Here is a 19,747-nt window from a genome sequence, read left to right on the forward strand (position 1 = left end):
ACCTTTTCAGTGCCTAAGTTAGACCATTTTTTTTCAAAATGACCCATTTCAGAAAAGGCCGTCAAATTTTTGAGTGGCAGAGAAAAAAAAATTAAAAGAGAGCACTTTTCTGAAGGCAAATGTGATGGAAAGAATGAAAAATCAGTTGCCTAGCCAGAAAAAGGCAAACAATTAAAAATGACTGTTGGGGTGCAAACGTTTATAAATCTCCCTTTGTTTTTCTATACAGCATAGTACTGGTGTTCTGGAGCAGCGGTTCCCAAACTGTGGTACGCGTACCCCCAGGGATACAATTCAGTGCCCCGGGGGGTACGCGAACAGAAATCGGTAATGGCGGCCATGTTAGGGCCACCTGATGTACATCTGCCATGAGGGGCCTGATCGAGTATTCTGGCGCTTTAATTGTGCAACCGTGCACCTAGTAAGCCGCCTGGAGAGCTGGAAGGAAGTGCGAGCCTGTCACTTCCTCCCAGCTGACTTACTCTGAGCCGTGCGTGAGGGAGGCGGGCGTCGACCGTCTATGTGGGGAGCCGGTCAGGAGAGGAAGCAAGAAACCCATCTGATCGCCCCAGCCATGGAAGTCACCCTCTTGCTGCCAAAAGGTGAGTGTCATGCTTTATGTGAGAGTGTCTGAATCTGTATGTCTGTGTATTTGTATGTCCATGCAGGTGTATGTGTGTCAGTGTGTGTATCTGTATGTCTATGCAGGTGTGTCTATCTGTATGTGTCTGTATCCGCATGTGTGTTGGTGTGTGTGTAACAGTGTGTCTGTGCAACTGTATGTGTGGCAGTGCTTGTATCGCTGTGTCTTTACATCTGTGTGTGTGGCATTGTTTGATACACATACTGACCCACATACAGGTGCACAGACACACTGATACACATGCAGATGTACAGACATACAGATACAAACATTGCCACACATCTGCATGCAGATACGTAGACACAGATGCAATCACTGACACATGCAGATACACAAACACACTGATACACATACTGGCACACATGCAGATACAGTGTGTCTGTGTATCTGCATGTGTGTCAGTCAGTCTTTGTATCTGTGTGTCTGTATCAGTGTCAGTGTTTGTATCTGCATGTGTGGGGAGCCTGGGGGTGAGCAGGGAGAGCCTGGGTTGGAGGAGGGGAGGGGGGGGGATCAGGGAGAGCCTGGGCTGGAGGGGAGGAGGAGGTGGGAGAGCCTGGGTTGGAGGGGGGGGGGGCAGGGAGAGCCTGGGTTGGAGGGGGGGGGGAGCAGGGAGAGCCTGGGTTGGAGGGGGGGGGGCAGGGAGAGCCTGGGTTGGAGGGGGGGGGGGGCAGGGAGAGCCTGGGTTGGAGGGGGGGGGGGGCAGGGAGAGCCTGGGTTGGAGGGGGGGGGGGGAGCAGGGAGAGCCTGGGTTGGAGGGGGGGGGGAGCAGGGAGAGCCTGGGTCGGAGGAAGGGGAGCAGGGAGAGCCTGGGTCGGAGGGGGGGGGGGGGAGCAGGGAGAGCCAGGGTCGGAGGGGGAGAGCAACTATGTTCATTACAAACATTTTGCTATTATGAGGGATACAATTTATGGAAATTGGCTGCCAGGGGTACTTAAATGAAAAAAAGGTTGGGAACCACAGTTCTAGAGCATTGAATACTCTAACTATATCCAGCAGAGAATTCCTGTTCAAACTCTTTATATAATCACTCCTGTTTCTAGATCCATTACCATACCTCCCAACTCTAGTGTCCTGAGAAGTGGGATTCTGATGGAAGGGGGTAAAGGGAGTTTTGTGATTAGGGTAAAGGGGGCACGCCATGCTGCCTGCAAATCATATATGGCCAGGCCACTTTCACAGACACTGCAGGGAGCATTGTTTTAGTGCCCTCTACAGCTAGTGCCCTGAATGTAGGGTGTTCCTGTTCAGGAACACTACACTGTGTGCAGAATTATTAGGCAAATGAGTATTTTGACCACATCATCCTCTTTATGCATGTTGTCTTACTCCAAGCTGTATAGGCTCGAAAGCCTACTACCAATTAAGCATATTAGGTGATGTGCATCTCTGTAATGAGAAGGGGTGTGGTCTAATGACATCAACACCCTATATCAGGTGTGCATAATTATTAGGCAACTTCCTTTCCTTTGGCAAAATGGGTCAAAAGAAGGACTTGACAGGCTCAGAAAAGTAAAAAATAGTGAGATATCTTGCAGAGGGATGCAGCACTCTTAAAATTGCAAAGCTTCTGAAGCGTGATCATCGAACAATCAAGCGTTTCATTCAAAATAGTCAACAGGGTCGCAAGAAGCGTGTGGAGAAACCAAGGCGCAAAATAACTGCCCATGAACTGAGAAAAGTCAAGCGTGCAGCTGCCAAGATGCCACTTGCCACCAGTTTGGCCATATTTCAGAGCTGCAACATCACTGGAGTGCCCAAAAGCACAAGGTGTGCAATACTCAGAGACATGGCCAAGGTAAGAAAGGCTGAAAGACGACCACCACTGAACAAGACACACAAGCTGAAACGTCAAGACTGGGCCAAGAAATATCTCAAGACTGATTTTTCTAAGGTTTTATGGACTGATGAAATGAGAGTGAGTCTTGATGGGCCAGATGGATGGATTGGTAAAGGGCAGAGAGCTCCAGTCCGACTCAGACGCCAGCAAGGTGGAGGTGGAGTACTGGTTTGGGCTGGTATCATCAAAGATGAGCTTGTGGGGCCTTTTCGGGTTGAGGATGGAGTCAAGCTCAACTCCCAGTTTCTGGAAGACACCTTCTTCAAGCAGTGGTACAGGAAGAAGTCTGCATCCTTCAAGAAAAACATGATTTTCATGCAGGACAATGCTCCATCACACGCGTCCAAGTACTCCACAGCGTGGCTGGCAAGAAAGGGTATAAAAGAAGAAAATCTAATGACATGGCCTCCTTGTTCACCTGATCTGAACCCCATTGAGAACCTGTGGTCCATCATCAAATGTGAGATTTACAAGGAGGGAAAACAGTACACCTCTCTGAACAGTGTCTGGGAGGCTGTGGTTGCTGCTGCACGCAATGTTGATGGTGAACAGATCAAAACTCTGACAGAATCCATGGATGGCAGGCTTTTGAGTGTCCTTGCAAATAAAGGTGGCTATATTGGTCACTGATTTGTTTTTGTTATGTTTTTGAATGTAAGAAATGTATATTTGTGAATGTTGAGATGTTATATTGGTTTCACTGGTAAAAATAAATAATTGAAATGGGTATATATTTGTTTTTTGTTAAGTTGCCTAATAATTATGCACAGTAATAGTCACCTGCACACACAGATATCCCCCTAAAATAGCTATAACTAAAAACAAACTAAAAACTACTTCCAAAAATATTCAGCTTTGATATTAATGAGGTTTTTGGGTTCATTGAGAACATGGTTGTTGTTCAATAATAAAATTAATCCTCAAAAATACAACTTGCCTAATAATTCTGCACTCCCTGTAGATGCAAGTCTCTATGCAATTCAATAAGCTGGCAGAGTGTTCATAGCACAACACTTGATATGATCTTTCTATCTTTCTCTCTCTTTTTCTCTCTCTTTCTGTTTTTCTTTCTTCCTGCTTTTCTATCTATCTTTCTTCTCGTATTGGCGTAATGCAACATCAATTAGTTTTTTCACGTTTCTCTAATGATGAGGGCATGGAAAAACAAATGCACTGCCGACATTGATTTATTTATGCACCCAGACTCCGTAAGTTCCATAAGAGAAGATAATCGCAAATTTGTAATTGTCATCTTTTACTGCTGTGTAATTAATCCATAATTTCCTTTTGGGTATGATTGAATTATGTTTGCCACATATCTGTCAATGACAAATTCTTTATTCTAAAAGTCATTATCATAAATCAGTATATTATATATCAATGTATTTGGGACCTCAACCAATTAAAAAAAAAAATGTTCTCTAGGCCATAGGGAGTTTATCCTGTGTCTCTGCGACAAACATAAAAACATAAGGCACAAGTAAATTAATCTGAACAAAGCATTAAAACGTGATGACATTGGAGCTGTTTTGAATTTTGTATGTAAGTCTGTGGCCTTTCATTGTGTTTTATAATAGTAAGCCAAAAATTTCAGGTGACAATAAAAAAAGGGGGCAGAACTGATTTAGTGCCACCTTTTTTCCATCTCAAAAATTCCTTTTGGAGCAAGCTTCCAAAATATAATTACGCAGACATGCTGAGTTTAATGTAACTCCATGTTTGCTAAACTTACATTTCATAAGCGCTTTCTCACCCTGTGTATTACATTTGTTTGTGTGCTTCTCTAGTTCATGACCAACTGCGGTCACAAATCTGTCACTTTCAGAATAAAATTACACTACATGGTTACATTGTTGGAAGAGAGACGTGTTCATAAAGTTCAGCCTATACTGCCACAATCCTGTTGATATGGTACCTTATTTTGTTCTTTTTATTTTGTTCCAACCTCTATATGAATATATTTTCTTTGCATGTTTTTGTTTTTATTCTTTTGCCACCTTTTTAATCTAGGGATTAAATTGCCATGGAGGTAAAAGGTCTATGCACCATAACCATGTTAGCTTTCGAATGGAGCAGCAGTAAATTGTGGACCAAATCACAGCAGCCAGGGCCGGCCTTAGGCATTTGGGCGCCCTGTGCAAAAAATCTTCACAGCGCCCCCCACTCCTTACCCCTTCCCACACACAGACACACAGGCAGGCAGACAGCCACACACACACACACACTCAGGCAGTCATACACAGACAGCCACACACAAACACACACACAGACATAGAATGTGACGGCAGATAAGAACCATTCGGCCCATCTAGTCTGCCCAGACAGTCACACATAGGCAGTCACACACAAACACACACACACACACACACAGGCAGACAGCCACACACACAGCCACACACAAACACACAGGCAGACAGCCAAACACACAGAGGCAAACAGCCACACACACACACACACACACAGTCAAACACACACTGTCAGACAGCCACACACACAGACAGACACTCACTCACACACACACGCAGACACTCACACACACACGCAGACACTCACACACACACGCAGACACTCACACACACACGCAGACACTCACACACACACGCAGACACTCACACACACACGCAGACACTCACACACACACACGCAGACACTCACACACACACACGCAGACACTCACACACACACACGCAGACACTCACACACACACACGCAGACACTCACACACACACACGCAGACACTCACACACACACACGCAGACACTCACACACACACACGCAGACACTCACACACACACACGCAGACACTCACACACACACACGCAGACACTCACACACACACACGCAGACACTCACACACACACACGCAGACACTCACACACACACACGCAGACACTCACACACACACACGCAGACACTCACACACACACACGCACACACACTGGCAGACAGTCTCACACACACACACACACGCAGACAGTCTCACACACACACACACACAAACATAGGCAAACAGTCACACACACACTCACTAACAGACAAACACACTTACAGACACACACACTAACAGACACACACACTAACAGACACAGACACTAACAGACACACACACTAACAGACACACACACTAACAGACACACAGTAACATAAACAGACACACAGTAACATAAACAGACACACACTAACATAAACAGACACACACTAACATACACACACACTAACACACACACACACTCACCCACATTAACACATTTTTTTAAATTTATTTAGACACCCCCCCCCCCCCAGCCTCCTTACCTTTGGGAATGCTGGGGGGGGGGGGGGTCTCTTCCTCCCTGGTGGTCCAGTGGCTGCTGGGCGGTCGGGCGGCGCGGGCGGCCGGCGAGGGAGCACTTCCTCTGAATTGTTTGCGCATGATCGGCGCGAGGGAGGCGGCCGCTCCCCTGCTGTCATCCACGGCGGACAGACTGAAACAAGGCCCACGTTCCCCCCCCCCTTGGACCGGTGGGGGTCATCCCGGTCCGGCCGCGGGAGATCCGGACGCAACCTGGCGAAATCGCTATGGCAATCCCGGGACCTGAACCAAGCAGCAGTTCCGCACGCAAAATGGCGGCGACAGTGTGCTTAACCAGCACGCGAAGCGAACAGACAGAGGCAGAGAACCGGCTGAACAAAGCCTTCCAAACCTTATGGGACAAGCTGGAAACTCTTCTGTTCCCAACAACCCCAGAGAAAGGGCCTGTCACCAGGCGGCACACTCACACAAGCTTTCCCAAACAGAAGAGTACGCAGAAAACTTTACCACTGGGCCGCACTGACAAATGGCGGGAACTCACCAAGAAGCAAGGGACTAAAGATACGGCTGGCGGCAAAAGGAGCAAGAAGGCAGACCCCTGGAACCCGACAGTACCAAGGCCGAGGCGCACTAGCACACTCACCCATCACCCTGGAATTCCCAGGCACCGGCTGAAGGTACGAGTGGCAGTAACGAGATCCCCCTATAGCCGACCACAAGGGAAAGAGATACTGCGTCCGAGCAGACGGCAACAGAAGGGGCGCCCCAAGCGCCATGCACCAAGCACCGCTCTGAATCAGCCTGTGCCTGCCAGACAGCAACAGCCTCGGCGAGACCATTCTGGGTCTCAAACTCTCATGGAGGTATCAGGGGGAAACACGTGGGGACAGAGAGGCCCATTCTGCCAAGCCCTTACAAGCTGGGAAAGACAGCAGCACCCCCCTGGGGCACGGGACTATGCTTCTTGCATCTGGGAGAGAGGCATAGGATGACTGATACCTACTGGGCGCACAGAGTATGGGCCTTATCTGTTTTTTATTATGTTTTTTATTATGTTTTTCTAATTTCTCTTTTTCACCAGCCCCCTCAGGACTGACACTGTGCTGCATTATTTTGCTGCCAAATTACTATTATTTGTACCGTTATTTGCATTATCCATAACCCACTATTTGCCTAAGCACTATTTGCCCATGCACGGTTTGTCCATATGCTATGTACCTAAGCATAATCTGCCTACTAAGGCTGCAGCCTCCATGCTGCAGAACCACTTTATGGCCCACACCTATATGGGTTACTTGCTGTGTAGTAGTCGAAAATGGTAGCAATCGAAAAGGATATGGTCTCTCATAAATCTTGTACCCTAGCTCTGTACATGCCTCAATACTCTTGTTTAATAACCGTGTATCTACGCTACCGCATAGTAAGCGATACCCTTAATGTTACTTGTTATTATAATCTTGTTTTTTACAACTGTGCCACTTATTCATGCCATGAATATATACCACGTTGACATCATTGCTTATTTACTCTGACACGGCATTAAGATGTGCCCTAGTTGCCTATGCACTAATTGCCCTTACGTTATTTACTCATACATTATTTGTCTACACGCTATGTGTCTAAGCACAATATGCCTACTGAGGCTACAGCCTCTATGCCGCGGAACCCACTGATGGCCCACACCTATATGGGTAACTTGCTGTGTAGTAGACAACAATGCTATGGTCTCTCATAAATCTTTTACCCTAGCTTTGTACATGCCTCAGTAATCTAGCACACTAACTATGTCTCTACGCTAACGTATATTAAGCGATGTTCTTACCGTCACTTGCTATTATACCTTTAAAAAATGTGCCACTTTCATTCAATTTCATGCCATGTATATGTTCTGCGTTGACATCATTGCTTGTTTCTGTTATTATGGCATTGCAAGCCTATGTATTACCATGTGCACAGCAAAAATAAAGAATTAAAAAAAAAAAAAATAAGACTTAAAGGGAAATTCCTTAACCCCTGAACTGATCTGGGTGATTTTTGTATATTTGGTCACCCAGGTCAGGGCTATCATGGGATGTAACTTTTGTGGGGGCTTTGTGTGTTTTAAGGTATTTTTGGGGGTTTGTAAAAATGTATGTTTATTTTTCTGTGCTTGGAGATAATTTGATTAGATTAGTACAGTTCCTGATCCAATTATATCCCAGGCACAGAGAAGGGATTATCTGATTTTTGTTTGGCTCTCAGGTCCAGGACATTCCCAATGTGATTGTGTATTTATTTCTGTGTTTTACTCTCAGGTCCAGAGGGGAGGGACCCTTGCATGGGAACTGTCATAAAAGGCCAGTTGTGGCTACCATTAAACTGAGATTAATTTTACCCCTTCATGAAGTCTTGGCTCATGTTTGGGGGATTGGAGAGCTATATTTACTCTGGGGATTGCTATAATCACTATACTCCCTTGGATCACAACGATTACTCTTGTAAGAGCAGCCTGCTTTGCTCTCTGGTAAAGAAGAGGTCTACCCACTGGAAGCTGGATCCTAGTCTTGGGTCCAGGGTTAGGACAGGGTGGGTGGGAAACAGCGAGATTCGAACCAAGCTGTGGCAGTTTTGGGGGTTTGCAGTGGTTATGGTGTTCCAGTGCGGTGCTTATGGTGCTCACAAGTACTAGGAAGCAGCGACTGACTGAGGTGCCCGGTCAGGGTGCCAAGCGGTCCATCACATATTTATATCTTAGGTGTTCATTAGGACCTCCCTTAATTTGGCAAAGATACAAGGCCATAACTAAAATGTAAGGGTGCACACGCCTTGGGAAATTCCCTGACTTTGGACAAGATGGCTGTCTTAAAGTATGAATATCTTATCTATTGTTTATTTGTCATGACCTAGACATCTTATCTATTGTTTATACTAAAACATAAGGGTGCACACGTCTTGGGAAATTCCACTAAGGAATTCAAAAGGAAGTTCACACAGAGCAGACTTTGAGGCTGTGTCAGCCGTCTCGGCTTTAAGCCACAGTGCCCTGCGGGCCACAAAGGTCAAGCCCATGACACGAGCAGATAGCTTAATCACCTCTGTGATGACATCTAGCAGGTATTCATTAGATAATCTTAAATGGCGGAATAGGTGTGAAAGATCCTTGTCTTGCTGTTGCACCAGGCAATTTTCCAAACCTTGAATCCGATTAGCTCCTGCCAATGCTGCTTTAGCCTGAAACTCCGCTGCTTGATATGCTCGTCTGCTAGATGTTTCCGCCCTTTTATCCATAGGGTCTTTAAGTCCAGAGACTTCTCCAATAGATCTAGTAGCCTTTTTAGACAACTGAGCAACCTGTACATCGACTGGTAAATCTTCCCACTTGTCTTCTCCTTGTATTTTAAACATGCTCTCTAAATGCCTGTTTTTTCCACTCCTTGTACATAAGCTTCATAATCTGCTGTTGAACTGGTAGGGCTTTTTTACTCAACTTTTCTGATACCTCTTCAGAGAAGGCAACATTAACTTCCTTAATAAATTTTCTTAGTTCTTCTTGTGGGAAACCAATTTCCGTTATTGAAGAATCGCTAGACGTTTCTGAATAGGAAATCACAGAACATTCGCCCGAAGACAGCTCTGATATAGATGAAGATCTCTTCCGTTTTTGCCTATGTTTAACTGGTGCTTTAACGTGTGCTGTAATATTTGAATGAATCAAATGTTTGAGCCAGATTGTTTTGAAACCAAGATAAAAATGATTTCATGTCCTGTTGCTTGGACTTTTCCAGTGTTCAGGACGAACACTGATTGAAGATCCTTCTTTTTGTACCATCTGGTAGTGATGTGGAACATTCGCTAGAACTCAGATGTTTCAATTTATAGTTGGCTTTTTTTTAGGTATTGGAGAAGTCACTTTGTCTTCATTCATAATATCTGGAGAGACAGGACTAGACTTATCTGCAACACATAACGAAAATACTAAATTGTTTCAAAGATAAGCCAAATAAATTGAACATAAAGATTTTAAAGATTTGAGACTGAAAAATTATCACCTCTAAAACCTCTGACCCAAGGGGAGGGCTGGTGACACGGGAGATCCTTCCTGGCTAGCATCCATGCGGTCAGTAGGATCTGCAACTCCGCACGTTGAAGACCGGCCACTAAGCTCTCCACCTGGGATGCTATCAGGCTGGATCCCCTTGTCAGCAACCCATGTGCTTCACCAAAATGTTAGAGATGCTTTCTGTTCCTGATGGAACACGAAAGAGACATCACTGCTTAGTGTGTGTTATTCTGTGGGTGCAGGGAAAAGTAGATTTTACTGATTTGAAGCTGTCCCTTGCAGGCTGCTGCCATCTCCATCCAGGGAACAGTCTGCAACTACTGGTGTTTCATCTGCCAGAAGACTTCATCAGTGCTGTACTCTTATGCATGCATCTCATGAGTACAACACAGATGCCTATGCAGGAGACTGGGAGCCTCCACAGACTACCTTTTTCCTTGACCGTCATCAGTGGCAGTTGGTGGAATTGACAAAAGTTCCTTCTTTTTCTTGTGATGTATTTTGACTGAATTGAAATCTCAGTGAAATCCCAACACGGCTATTGTGAATAGTTCATAAAGATTTTATCTTTATGACATACTCAACTTTGAGAGAGCCGCTTTAAAGAAAAGACCCAGAGCAGAATCATGGGGTATTTCATTTGAGCTATTAACAAATTCTTTTCGAACCCTACTATATGTAATACTTTCTGAACACAAAAATATGTTAAATTTAAGGACAAGCATTTTCATCTAAACCAATTGATCTTTATCTGTACAAAAAAACAGGTTGCGCCAAAATGTGCAAAACGATAGAATAAATATATTAAAAATTCCAAATATTCAGTCAAATATCGCAAACACAGCTGTTTCTAGATTCTTTGGGAATGTTGGTTCTTGATTAAGGTGCTTGCAAATATATGTAGGGAGACACAAACTGACAAATAATAGTGCAGACTGTTTTGGCACAAAAATAAGTCTCACAACAGTAGTATATGATGTAGCACTCACATGTTATGGAGCTTAAACTAGCTCTAAGTAAGATTGCCTGCAGCAGTACAATCCCCACTGATGGATATAACATATGAGGCGAATATCTCAATGTCAAATGCCTTGGCAAAATCTAAGTAGATCACATCAGCTAGAACACTGATTTAAACTTCTATTGACTTCTTCACGGAATGCAATTGACAGGGCACTCTAAACATAAACTCTACAGTTTAGGAGCGGTTTGACATAAACAGGGGTATTGCCTGTTGCCTTGAGTCTTGCCCCTTCTCATTCTCTAGTCGATAATAGGCAACTAACACTATAGCATTGTTATCGCTTATATAGTCCCTACTGGTTGGCGTTGGTTGATTGCAATGGGATAACCCACCCCCAGCACTCTGCAGACACAAAGGATGTAAGGAGGTAAATGGAAATGAGCTAGTGACCATGAGAGGTGGAATTGGCCTTGTGAGCATGAGAGGTGGAAGTTAAGGAATAGGCAGGTGAAGAATGGGTTATGAAGAGGACTTATTAATTGGGCTGGGGACTGGGTATGCAAATACATACTTTCACACACTAACCCTTCACACAAACCTGTGCATTTATACACTGAACCTCTTCACACATATGCCACTGCATATTCACACACAGGCGCTGCATCAAAAATCTACTCCATAATTTACACACTCACAGGGAGTAACAAAGATGGCTGCTTCTGAAATGTTGGTTCCAAATAATGCTACTTCTCTATGGGAACTAGCAGGACATTTTGCCATTTCTTTTCATGAACTGAAATATTGTCTCCATGCATGTCTTTTATTTAGATTGATTTATTAAAACAAAGTGAAAACCTACTGCATGGCTTGTTTTAAAGTCGAAATCTAAGCTGCTTAGTGTGCTTATATGGCCCTAATGGGTACTATCAAAATTTAATTAATACACCCAAGAGTCCCGTAATGGATTAAAGCAGCTGCTTGTAATTTGCAAGCCAAATAAAGTAAAAGATAACAATAATTCCAGCATCTTTATGCATCACTATTCCTTTTTCCGATATATGACTTTTACTACCTGAGGTTCTTTAACGAATAACCCATTCAGTGCCAACGAATGTGAGCAGAAAATGGCACACAAAGTGTTAATAAAATTTTCTGTCAGCTGTAAAACACAACATGCAAAATAATAGAAGTATTGGGGACATACCAATTAAGTGGTCATGGTGCTTGGAGTAGCCTTTTTTTATTGCCATGTATTGTCTTTATATTTCTTCATAATCTAAACACTTGAGTTTACACCAGGTATAATGTTTTGGCTTGTGATTTATTTATTTATTTATTTTTTTCACCAGGATACATTAAAGGAACTGGGATGTGATTATGTACAACAAAACAAATATTGTGTCCTTTAAACTAGAGGAGGCTTGTAGAGAATTTTTTTTTGTGGTTTAGTAGTTATGATGCCAGGAGGGCCCTGGCACCACCCTATTGTAAGTAGTCAAACCATTTTAGAACGGTTTGACTTCCAATCTCGTGTTGAAGTGTTCATTTAAAAAGGCTGAACTTTACCTCATCCTTGAATTATAAGGTTATTATATGGAGTGATTAGATTAAACTCTTCAATAGAGTATAAGCTTGTTTTATTTTCATGTATTTTGCAGTATGAAATCTCGTTCATGAAGTCTCACTTAAACTCTAGTTATAATTACCAGCCAGTGGAGGAATACATTTCTCTGCCAGAAGCCCCTAGTCACTGATCTAATGAATGTAAGGTTGCTGAAAAGGTCTGCTCACCTTTTGCTTCTAAACACAGGAAGTTTCAATGGGTGATCTAATTCCTACAGTCAGGGATGGGGAGCGGTGAATGGACATTTCACTGTCAACAGTACATTTGCTTTCCAGAGATTGATGAATATTGCTTTGGCAGTTTTAAATACCTTTCATTTTGGAACTATATGCTTTAACTGCATTGATTGTATGTGGGCATTATGCTCAAATGCAGACATTCTTTTTAAATTCTGTTGTCTGTTTTAGTAAGCTGCACTTTGAGTAATGCCTTCAGGGTCCTCACAAATACCTATAAGCAGTATTTGACCATTCATATTTATATATTTTCCAAAACATTGTTACAAAGGATGAACGTAAAATAAAAATTGTGTAAATGTACATAATTAAAATGTTTGTTTGTCTGCAAAGCAATTACATACAAAATTGCGGTGTTTATTTTTTTATATGCTATCTATGCATCACTTAGTTCAAATACATCTTATGCTAATCCTGTTTAAATAAAAAAAAAATAAAAAAAGTGCTCAGTAGAGAAGGGCTTACAGAAAAAGAATAATTGAACTTTTAAAATGAATTCCTAGCAGGGATACTTACTAAAGTGAGAATTCAGTGAGTTTCACATTGAAGACTATAGTAGCAGAGCTGATGGAATAGTTGATATATTGTATTCTTCTTCTTTCTGAATCCCAACTTGTGAGATGCACTGGAAACAAAATGTCTCTTGAGCACCCAATATTTTTTGTGTGATTGTGTTTAGTATTTCCCTAATCATGCATTTCCAGAATAATAATAAATATAGACTAAATTGTAGAGTTATTTGTAATTTGTACCATTTTTATTGTTCTTTCAGAGAGCTATCACATACCTCTTTCCATCTGGCTTATTTGATAAGAGAGCACGTCCAACAATGAAGGTGAGGTATACATTATATTTTATATATATATAGGGAAACCATTGGGGTATCTGAAAAATAAAATATTTTTTTATACATCAGCACATGTGCAGGGAGGTGTTTCTTAGCTAGTTCTGATCAGCATATAGCTCACGCAACACTCTGATGTGTGATATTGCATATTGGCAGATGGACTGTTTTAGTTTTATTTTGAAGATCATGTACATAATTTACTCAATGAGACTGCTTTCTGAAACCATTCTAAGGACCTTACAGAATGTCCATTTGTTTGCTCACACATGTATAACTTCAGGCATGCTGGGCATAGTGCATTATCAGAGAAGTCAAAAGGCTGTTCCCTGCACAATGGAAAAACTTGGTGCAAAGATAGTTGACACGTACCAAAATTAAGAGATGATTTAGTATTCTATAATGCATTTTAGTGCACCATTAGATCTATCATATGAGCTGCTTATTGTAGCTGGAGTTTTTTTTTGTTTTTTTTTTTACTTATTTAGCCAAATACCCCACTCCAACACATTTCTAATAAGCACGTTTTTCAATTAAATTGATTCATACTATAAACATCTGTGAGCCTTGTGCAGCAACACTGTATGCATTAAATGCCTATTTATAAATCACTTTTAACATTTTCAAAAGTTAATGTTTTTCTATTCCTCCATTGCAAAGATTCCTTCTCCTAGCATTTGTATAAATATGTAGTGTCCTGCGTGCATTTGTAGGCTGAATGGTTTAAAGATGAACATTGCAAATGTAAAGATGTATGTTATTATACCCTGAACAAAATTATGCAACACTTTTGTTTTTGACCCAATTTTTTCATGAGCTGAACTCAAAGATCTAAGACTTTTTCTATGTACACAAAAGGTCTATTTCTCAAATATTGTTCACATTCCAGCAGTCAGCATGCCAATTGCACGCTCCCTCAAAACCTGTGACATCTGTGGCATTGCGCTGAGTGATAAAACTGCACGTTTTAGAGTGGCCTTTTATTGTGGCCAGCCTAAGGAACACCTGTGCAATAATCATGCTGTCTAATCAGCATCTTGATATGCCACACCTGTGAGGTGGATGGATTATCTCGGCAAAGGAGAACTGCTTACTAGCACAGATTTAGACAGATTTGTGAACAATATTTGAGAGAAATAGGCCTTGTAGGTACATAGAAAAAGTCTTAGATCTTGGAGTTCAGCTCATGAAAAATGGGGGCAAAAACAAAGTGTTGCGTTTGTAATTTTGTTCAGTGTAGATATATTGTGAAGAGAGCTTCCATCACGTGGTAGGTAACTTGTGAAATCTCTTCCCATAGCTTGGCTTGCAATACTGTGAATAGGCTGATTGCAGTCATAGGATGACTATCCATTTATTCAGGAGTTACTCATTCTGTGTAATAAGTGGAACTGCATCTGGGACTGAAATCATATCGCATCAAATCTGCTGGACTGGTGTTTCTTTGATTCAAATAAAAGACCAGTATGAGAAGCTGCTGATTGATGCAAGTGATGCAGTTTTAGAAATTTGTATTCTTTGTGTGTCACTTGTATATAAAGATGTACATTTTGCTTATAGTAAAATACTCAATGCGAGCATCTATATTTGGGCTGTATCACCTGCTCGCAGGCCTGTTGTCTTAAAACCAAAGTTGTACCAAAGATCCATCAAGGTCTATCAAGCTTGATAAAGGCCAGATATTAGCCGAAACGTTGCTCTGTACACATTGTACTCTACATTATGTCCTCTGTTCTTCAGTGACACTTTTTAGTACATTGTAGGCATTTTATTTTGAAATGTGCCCCAGAGACAAATGTTCTGTATGTATAGAGTGTTCTGCTTCTATACATACTCTAATAAAATGCATGTTTATTTCTTATTTTTCTATAGCATCCGGAGGAACTTTTCCCCAAGCGCAGAGGTGAGATTGATTTAATACATTTTTGTTTTGTTTTTTTTCCTCCCCAAAAAATAAGTTAAACGTGCAGTGTTGTGCATCTTGGGTGGTTTGGTTGTATGTTTGTTTTTACTTCCTAGTAAATTGTAAAAAAAAAATCAAAATAAAATTTTTTTGTTAAAAAAAAAAAAAGCAGCTTTGTGACATTTTGTTTCTCCTTTATAGAGTGTACATGAGTGCAGTAAATCGTAACACAGTCTTAAACTGCACAAATAGCACATTATTCACAAATTTCCCAACTCTATTCCAGTGGGGATGCTGGACTGTTAGCGTGCTGTAAGGACTGGATGGGTAACCATGGTGTTACTCCATAGGAACGACTGAGCATCACTGACTGCTGACTTATTCCACCAAATGTTATTATTTATCTTTCCAAATGAACTGATTTTCACTGCAAAATATGTTTATGTTCCTTTAACATTAAGATTATATTTACTTTTAATGTCTGTATTCAGGGCTGTATGATCAGGGCTCCAAATATCCACTTACCCAATAGCCATTGGTGAGTAAACATTCAGCCCTGGTGAGTAGAAATGCACCCCTGATGAGTGTGCCATGGACCCTCCAGGCTTGCAGTGCTGGGGAACATTTAGGCCTGCCTAGTAACATAGATCATGCAATGTTGATCCCTGCCTTTATTATTAATGATGAAGTGCCTCTAGTGACTTTCAGTCTGACAGCCACTAGAGGCAGATCTTCAGAGAAATATCTCAAAAAAACAAGTTGTACATTGTAAGAAAATGACGGCATCTATGCTAAATTAAAACCACGACATTAAGATGTTCATTTAATTCCTACACATAGGACAGGACATGACTTTATTATGGGTACAGGCTAAGCCCATGTCCTCAGCACCTTGTTGTTCAGTGTGCATCTTCATGTGCAGACATCCATAACATTAAATATATGCAATGTACACTATAAATATGGTGTTACAAAATTTATTGTGAAATAGGCTGATCTACACAACTTCAATGTAACACCACTGATATTAACAAAAACTGTGCTTTGTTTCCATAGCAATTCAGTGGGCAGAAGATGGACGTCCACTTCACTTTCTGTTTTATACTGGCAAGCAATCCTATTACTCTTTAATGCACGTGAGTTACATACAACCATTATGATTATCTAAACCGGCAGCATAGGAATATAGCTAGTATTTTTAATCTATAAATATGCATGCAAATCGATCATCTCTATCTAGTTATCTCTGTCTTTTATAGGAAACACATAGTTTCTGTAATGAATAGGGAATTTTACAGGGTATTTCGAAAATTGGGCAGACTAGATGGGCCGAATGGTTCTTATCTGCCGTCACATTCTATGAATGATGTACATATATAATTGTTATTCTGTATCCTGTTGTGGGTTCTTGGATTTGACCAGTAGATGTCAGGTTACATATGTGCACAGTTAATCTCTTGCTGCCTACTACATATTGAATTATTGCTCCACCTAGCTGATGTATTTTAGTATTAAGTACACAGTGCAGATAGAAAGATGACTCTTGTGCATCACCTGTATATCTCAAGTTGGATTTGGGCAAGTCCCCCCATGGCAAAGAAACTCAGAGAAATCATGTTTCCACAACTATCCCAGAATTCCCTGTTTGACATGTAAATATGCACAGACAGGCATGATGTTTCAGACTTTACCCTGCATGTCTGCAGTTAGCCATAGCAACGGACACTGCTTTAAACTAGAAACTTTCTTGTGACTGGTCCCTTTGGACCTTTACCTGTGCTGATCCTTTTGGATCTTAAAGCTGTGCTAAAAGCAGTGTCCACTGCTAATGGTGCCAGCAAAAATGCAGAGTGAAGTCTGTAATACAATGTCTGCATGCGCTCATTTGTATGTCAAGCTGGGAATTCTGGGATCATTGTGGAAACATGATTTATATAAATTTCTGTCACCGGTGTGCTTTGTTTTTAAATTGGATAAACAATATTTTACAATGAAAATGAAGAACACATAGGAAAAAGTAATCGTATTAACCGGATTAGAGCTAACTAATGGTGGGGAAGAACAATCTATAATTGGAGGTTAGGTTCATTGCAAGCAGTTTGTGAAAATTGCTTTTATGTGGGAAGGGGAGAAAGAGGGTGGGTGTTAGAGTTGCCATCTTTACAGTGTCTAAAATGGGGTCTGTAGGGCATTGTCTGTGACTGTGCTTGCACGTGACCGCAATTGACTTCTCCGACATGGTCTGTACACACAAAGAGAGCGCATCAACCCAGAGACCATATTGTGTATCACACAGCACTGCCATGTAACTTGGTAGGTCTGGTGCTATTTATGAATAATAGAATGATGGTTGAGTAAGTAGTGACTAAGAAGTAGCCTACTAAATTAAATGATGGCAAGGGCTTGTTTGCATTATTCTGGAAGACATGGGCTAAGCGGCGATGGCAAACCTATGGCACGCTTGCCACAGCTAGCACGACTTTCAAGCCATATGTTTGCCATATCCTGGGTACTGCTATGTACTTGTTTGCAGCTGTTGCTGTCCACACAGTGCATGAGCTGGGACTTACTGAAATTTCCATTCAGGCTGATGGGCTCTCTGACTTCTTCCCACCCAGCGAAATTGTCACCACAATAAAAAGGGGACTGCACAGCCAAGAACTCCCCCCGCGCACACACAGTCAGAGAAGCTGAGAGGCGCCTGGTCTGCTTACAGCACTGTAAAGTGGAGGGTTTTTATTTAAAGTGAAATTTGGAGATAATCTGTGGAGTAACGTGGGGATCTGTTTTGGGCAAGAAGTAGCCTTTGCTTTCAGGCAAATGTGGGGATTTTTAGTGTAAACTGGAAGGGAAATAATGGATTCACCTGACACTGTGTGTATTTGTAGTAGCTTGTGTAGATCCAAGTAGAAAAACACCTTGTAGGAAGTACACCTGTTAATTAGACCTTCCACAATACACTAGCTGCAAGGATATAAAGGCAAACCATCTTAGTAAAACCTATGTTTTCTATATTGTTTGATATCATTGGCAGTATTCACAATATTTAAATGTTGCCATGGTTTAAAATTTTGCCTCACCTTAGGACTCAGGGCGGCTAGTGATCTGTGCCCCTGAATCATTAATTTGCTGGATACTCCCATCTCTATTTTTTCATTATTCTCTTGTGTTAAAACATCATAAAAGCTAAGCGAGTACTGCTTCATACCTCCTAAAAACTATTTGTATCATTGAAACCTATTTTAATGTGTTTTCCTTTTCAGAAAAAAAGCAGTTAATTAGTACAGACAGCTGTGTAATGTGTGTTCCTTAAACAAAAAATTCCTTTTTTTTTTTTAAAGGTTTAAATGCGGCGTTGATACATTGAGATAAATAGGTTGGTTTCGCATTTCAGTTGGGCTCATAAGGTTTTGCCATCACTGGGTTAGGGTACTTTGTAGTGTAAATACAGATAATTTAGTTCCTACATTGGAATTAGTGTAGGACCCACCGATATTGGGGTACTGCAAAGTAGTGCTGGGTTTTGCAGAAAGAGGTGATTTTAAATAGCCTTATAAATTTTTTTTATTTTTTTCATGTGTACTCTGTTCCCTATTTTCTTCTGTAGGACAGGCAGTCTATTTTGAAGGAAGTTCAAACCTTAGGGATATACCACAGCATGGTTAAGCATTCTTTTTGCTGACTGAGACCACCTTTAGCTTTACCGATTACTGAGACCACCTTTAGCTTTACCGATTACTGAGACCACCTTTAGCTTTACCGATTACATAAAACATACTACTATCTGGACATACCACCAGGGCCGGCCTTAGGGGTGTGCGATCTGTGCGGCCGCACAGGGCGCCATGGAGCAGGGGGCGCCCTGCGGCCGACACAGCTCACACATGGCCGGCCGTAATAAAAAAATTATATATATTGGGGTGGAGCTTCCCGTGCGGCGTGTCTGTGTGTTTGTGTGCATGACTGCCTGTGTGTGTGTGTGTGTGTATGACTGTCTGCCTCGGTGTGTGTGTATGACGGTGTGTGTGTCTGTGTGTATGACTGTCTGCCTCTGTGTGTGTGTATGATGGTGTGTGTGTATGATGGTGTGTGTGTGTGTGTGTGTGTGTGTGTGTGTGTGTGTGTGCGCGCGCGCGCGTGACTGTCTACTTCTGTGTGTATGGACGTCTGACTCTGTGTGTGTGTGTGTGTGTGTGTGTGTGTGTGTATCTATCACATACAACCAATACACGCATATCACACACTGTTAATACACCCATTACAAATATCACACACAGCCAACACATAGCATACATATCACACACAGTCATCACATCTACTATCATACCAAGACAACACAAACATTACATCATACATGGATGA

General features: G+C 41.8%; 1 protein-coding gene across 2 annotated transcripts in view; it reads left to right on the top strand.

Moving 5' to 3' along the window:
- MRPS9 (mitochondrial ribosomal protein S9) overlaps positions 1–19,747 on the top strand; it is a 114,472-nt gene that overhangs the window by 34,231 nt on the left and 60,494 nt on the right. For both annotated transcript variants that reach the window (XM_063458542.1, XM_063458550.1), the window contains exons 3-5: positions 13,411–13,473; positions 15,355–15,385; positions 16,442–16,521. In XM_063458542.1, the coding sequence (XP_063314612.1) occupies positions 13,411–13,473; positions 15,355–15,385; positions 16,442–16,521 (174 nt within the window). The remainder of the gene's footprint in view (positions 1–13,410; positions 13,474–15,354; positions 15,386–16,441; positions 16,522–19,747) is intronic.

This window comes from Pelobates fuscus, chromosome 1 (genome assembly GCF_036172605.1).
Source record: "Pelobates fuscus isolate aPelFus1 chromosome 1, aPelFus1.pri, whole genome shotgun sequence".
Taxonomy (NCBI): Eukaryota; Metazoa; Chordata; class Amphibia; order Anura; family Pelobatidae; genus Pelobates; species Pelobates fuscus.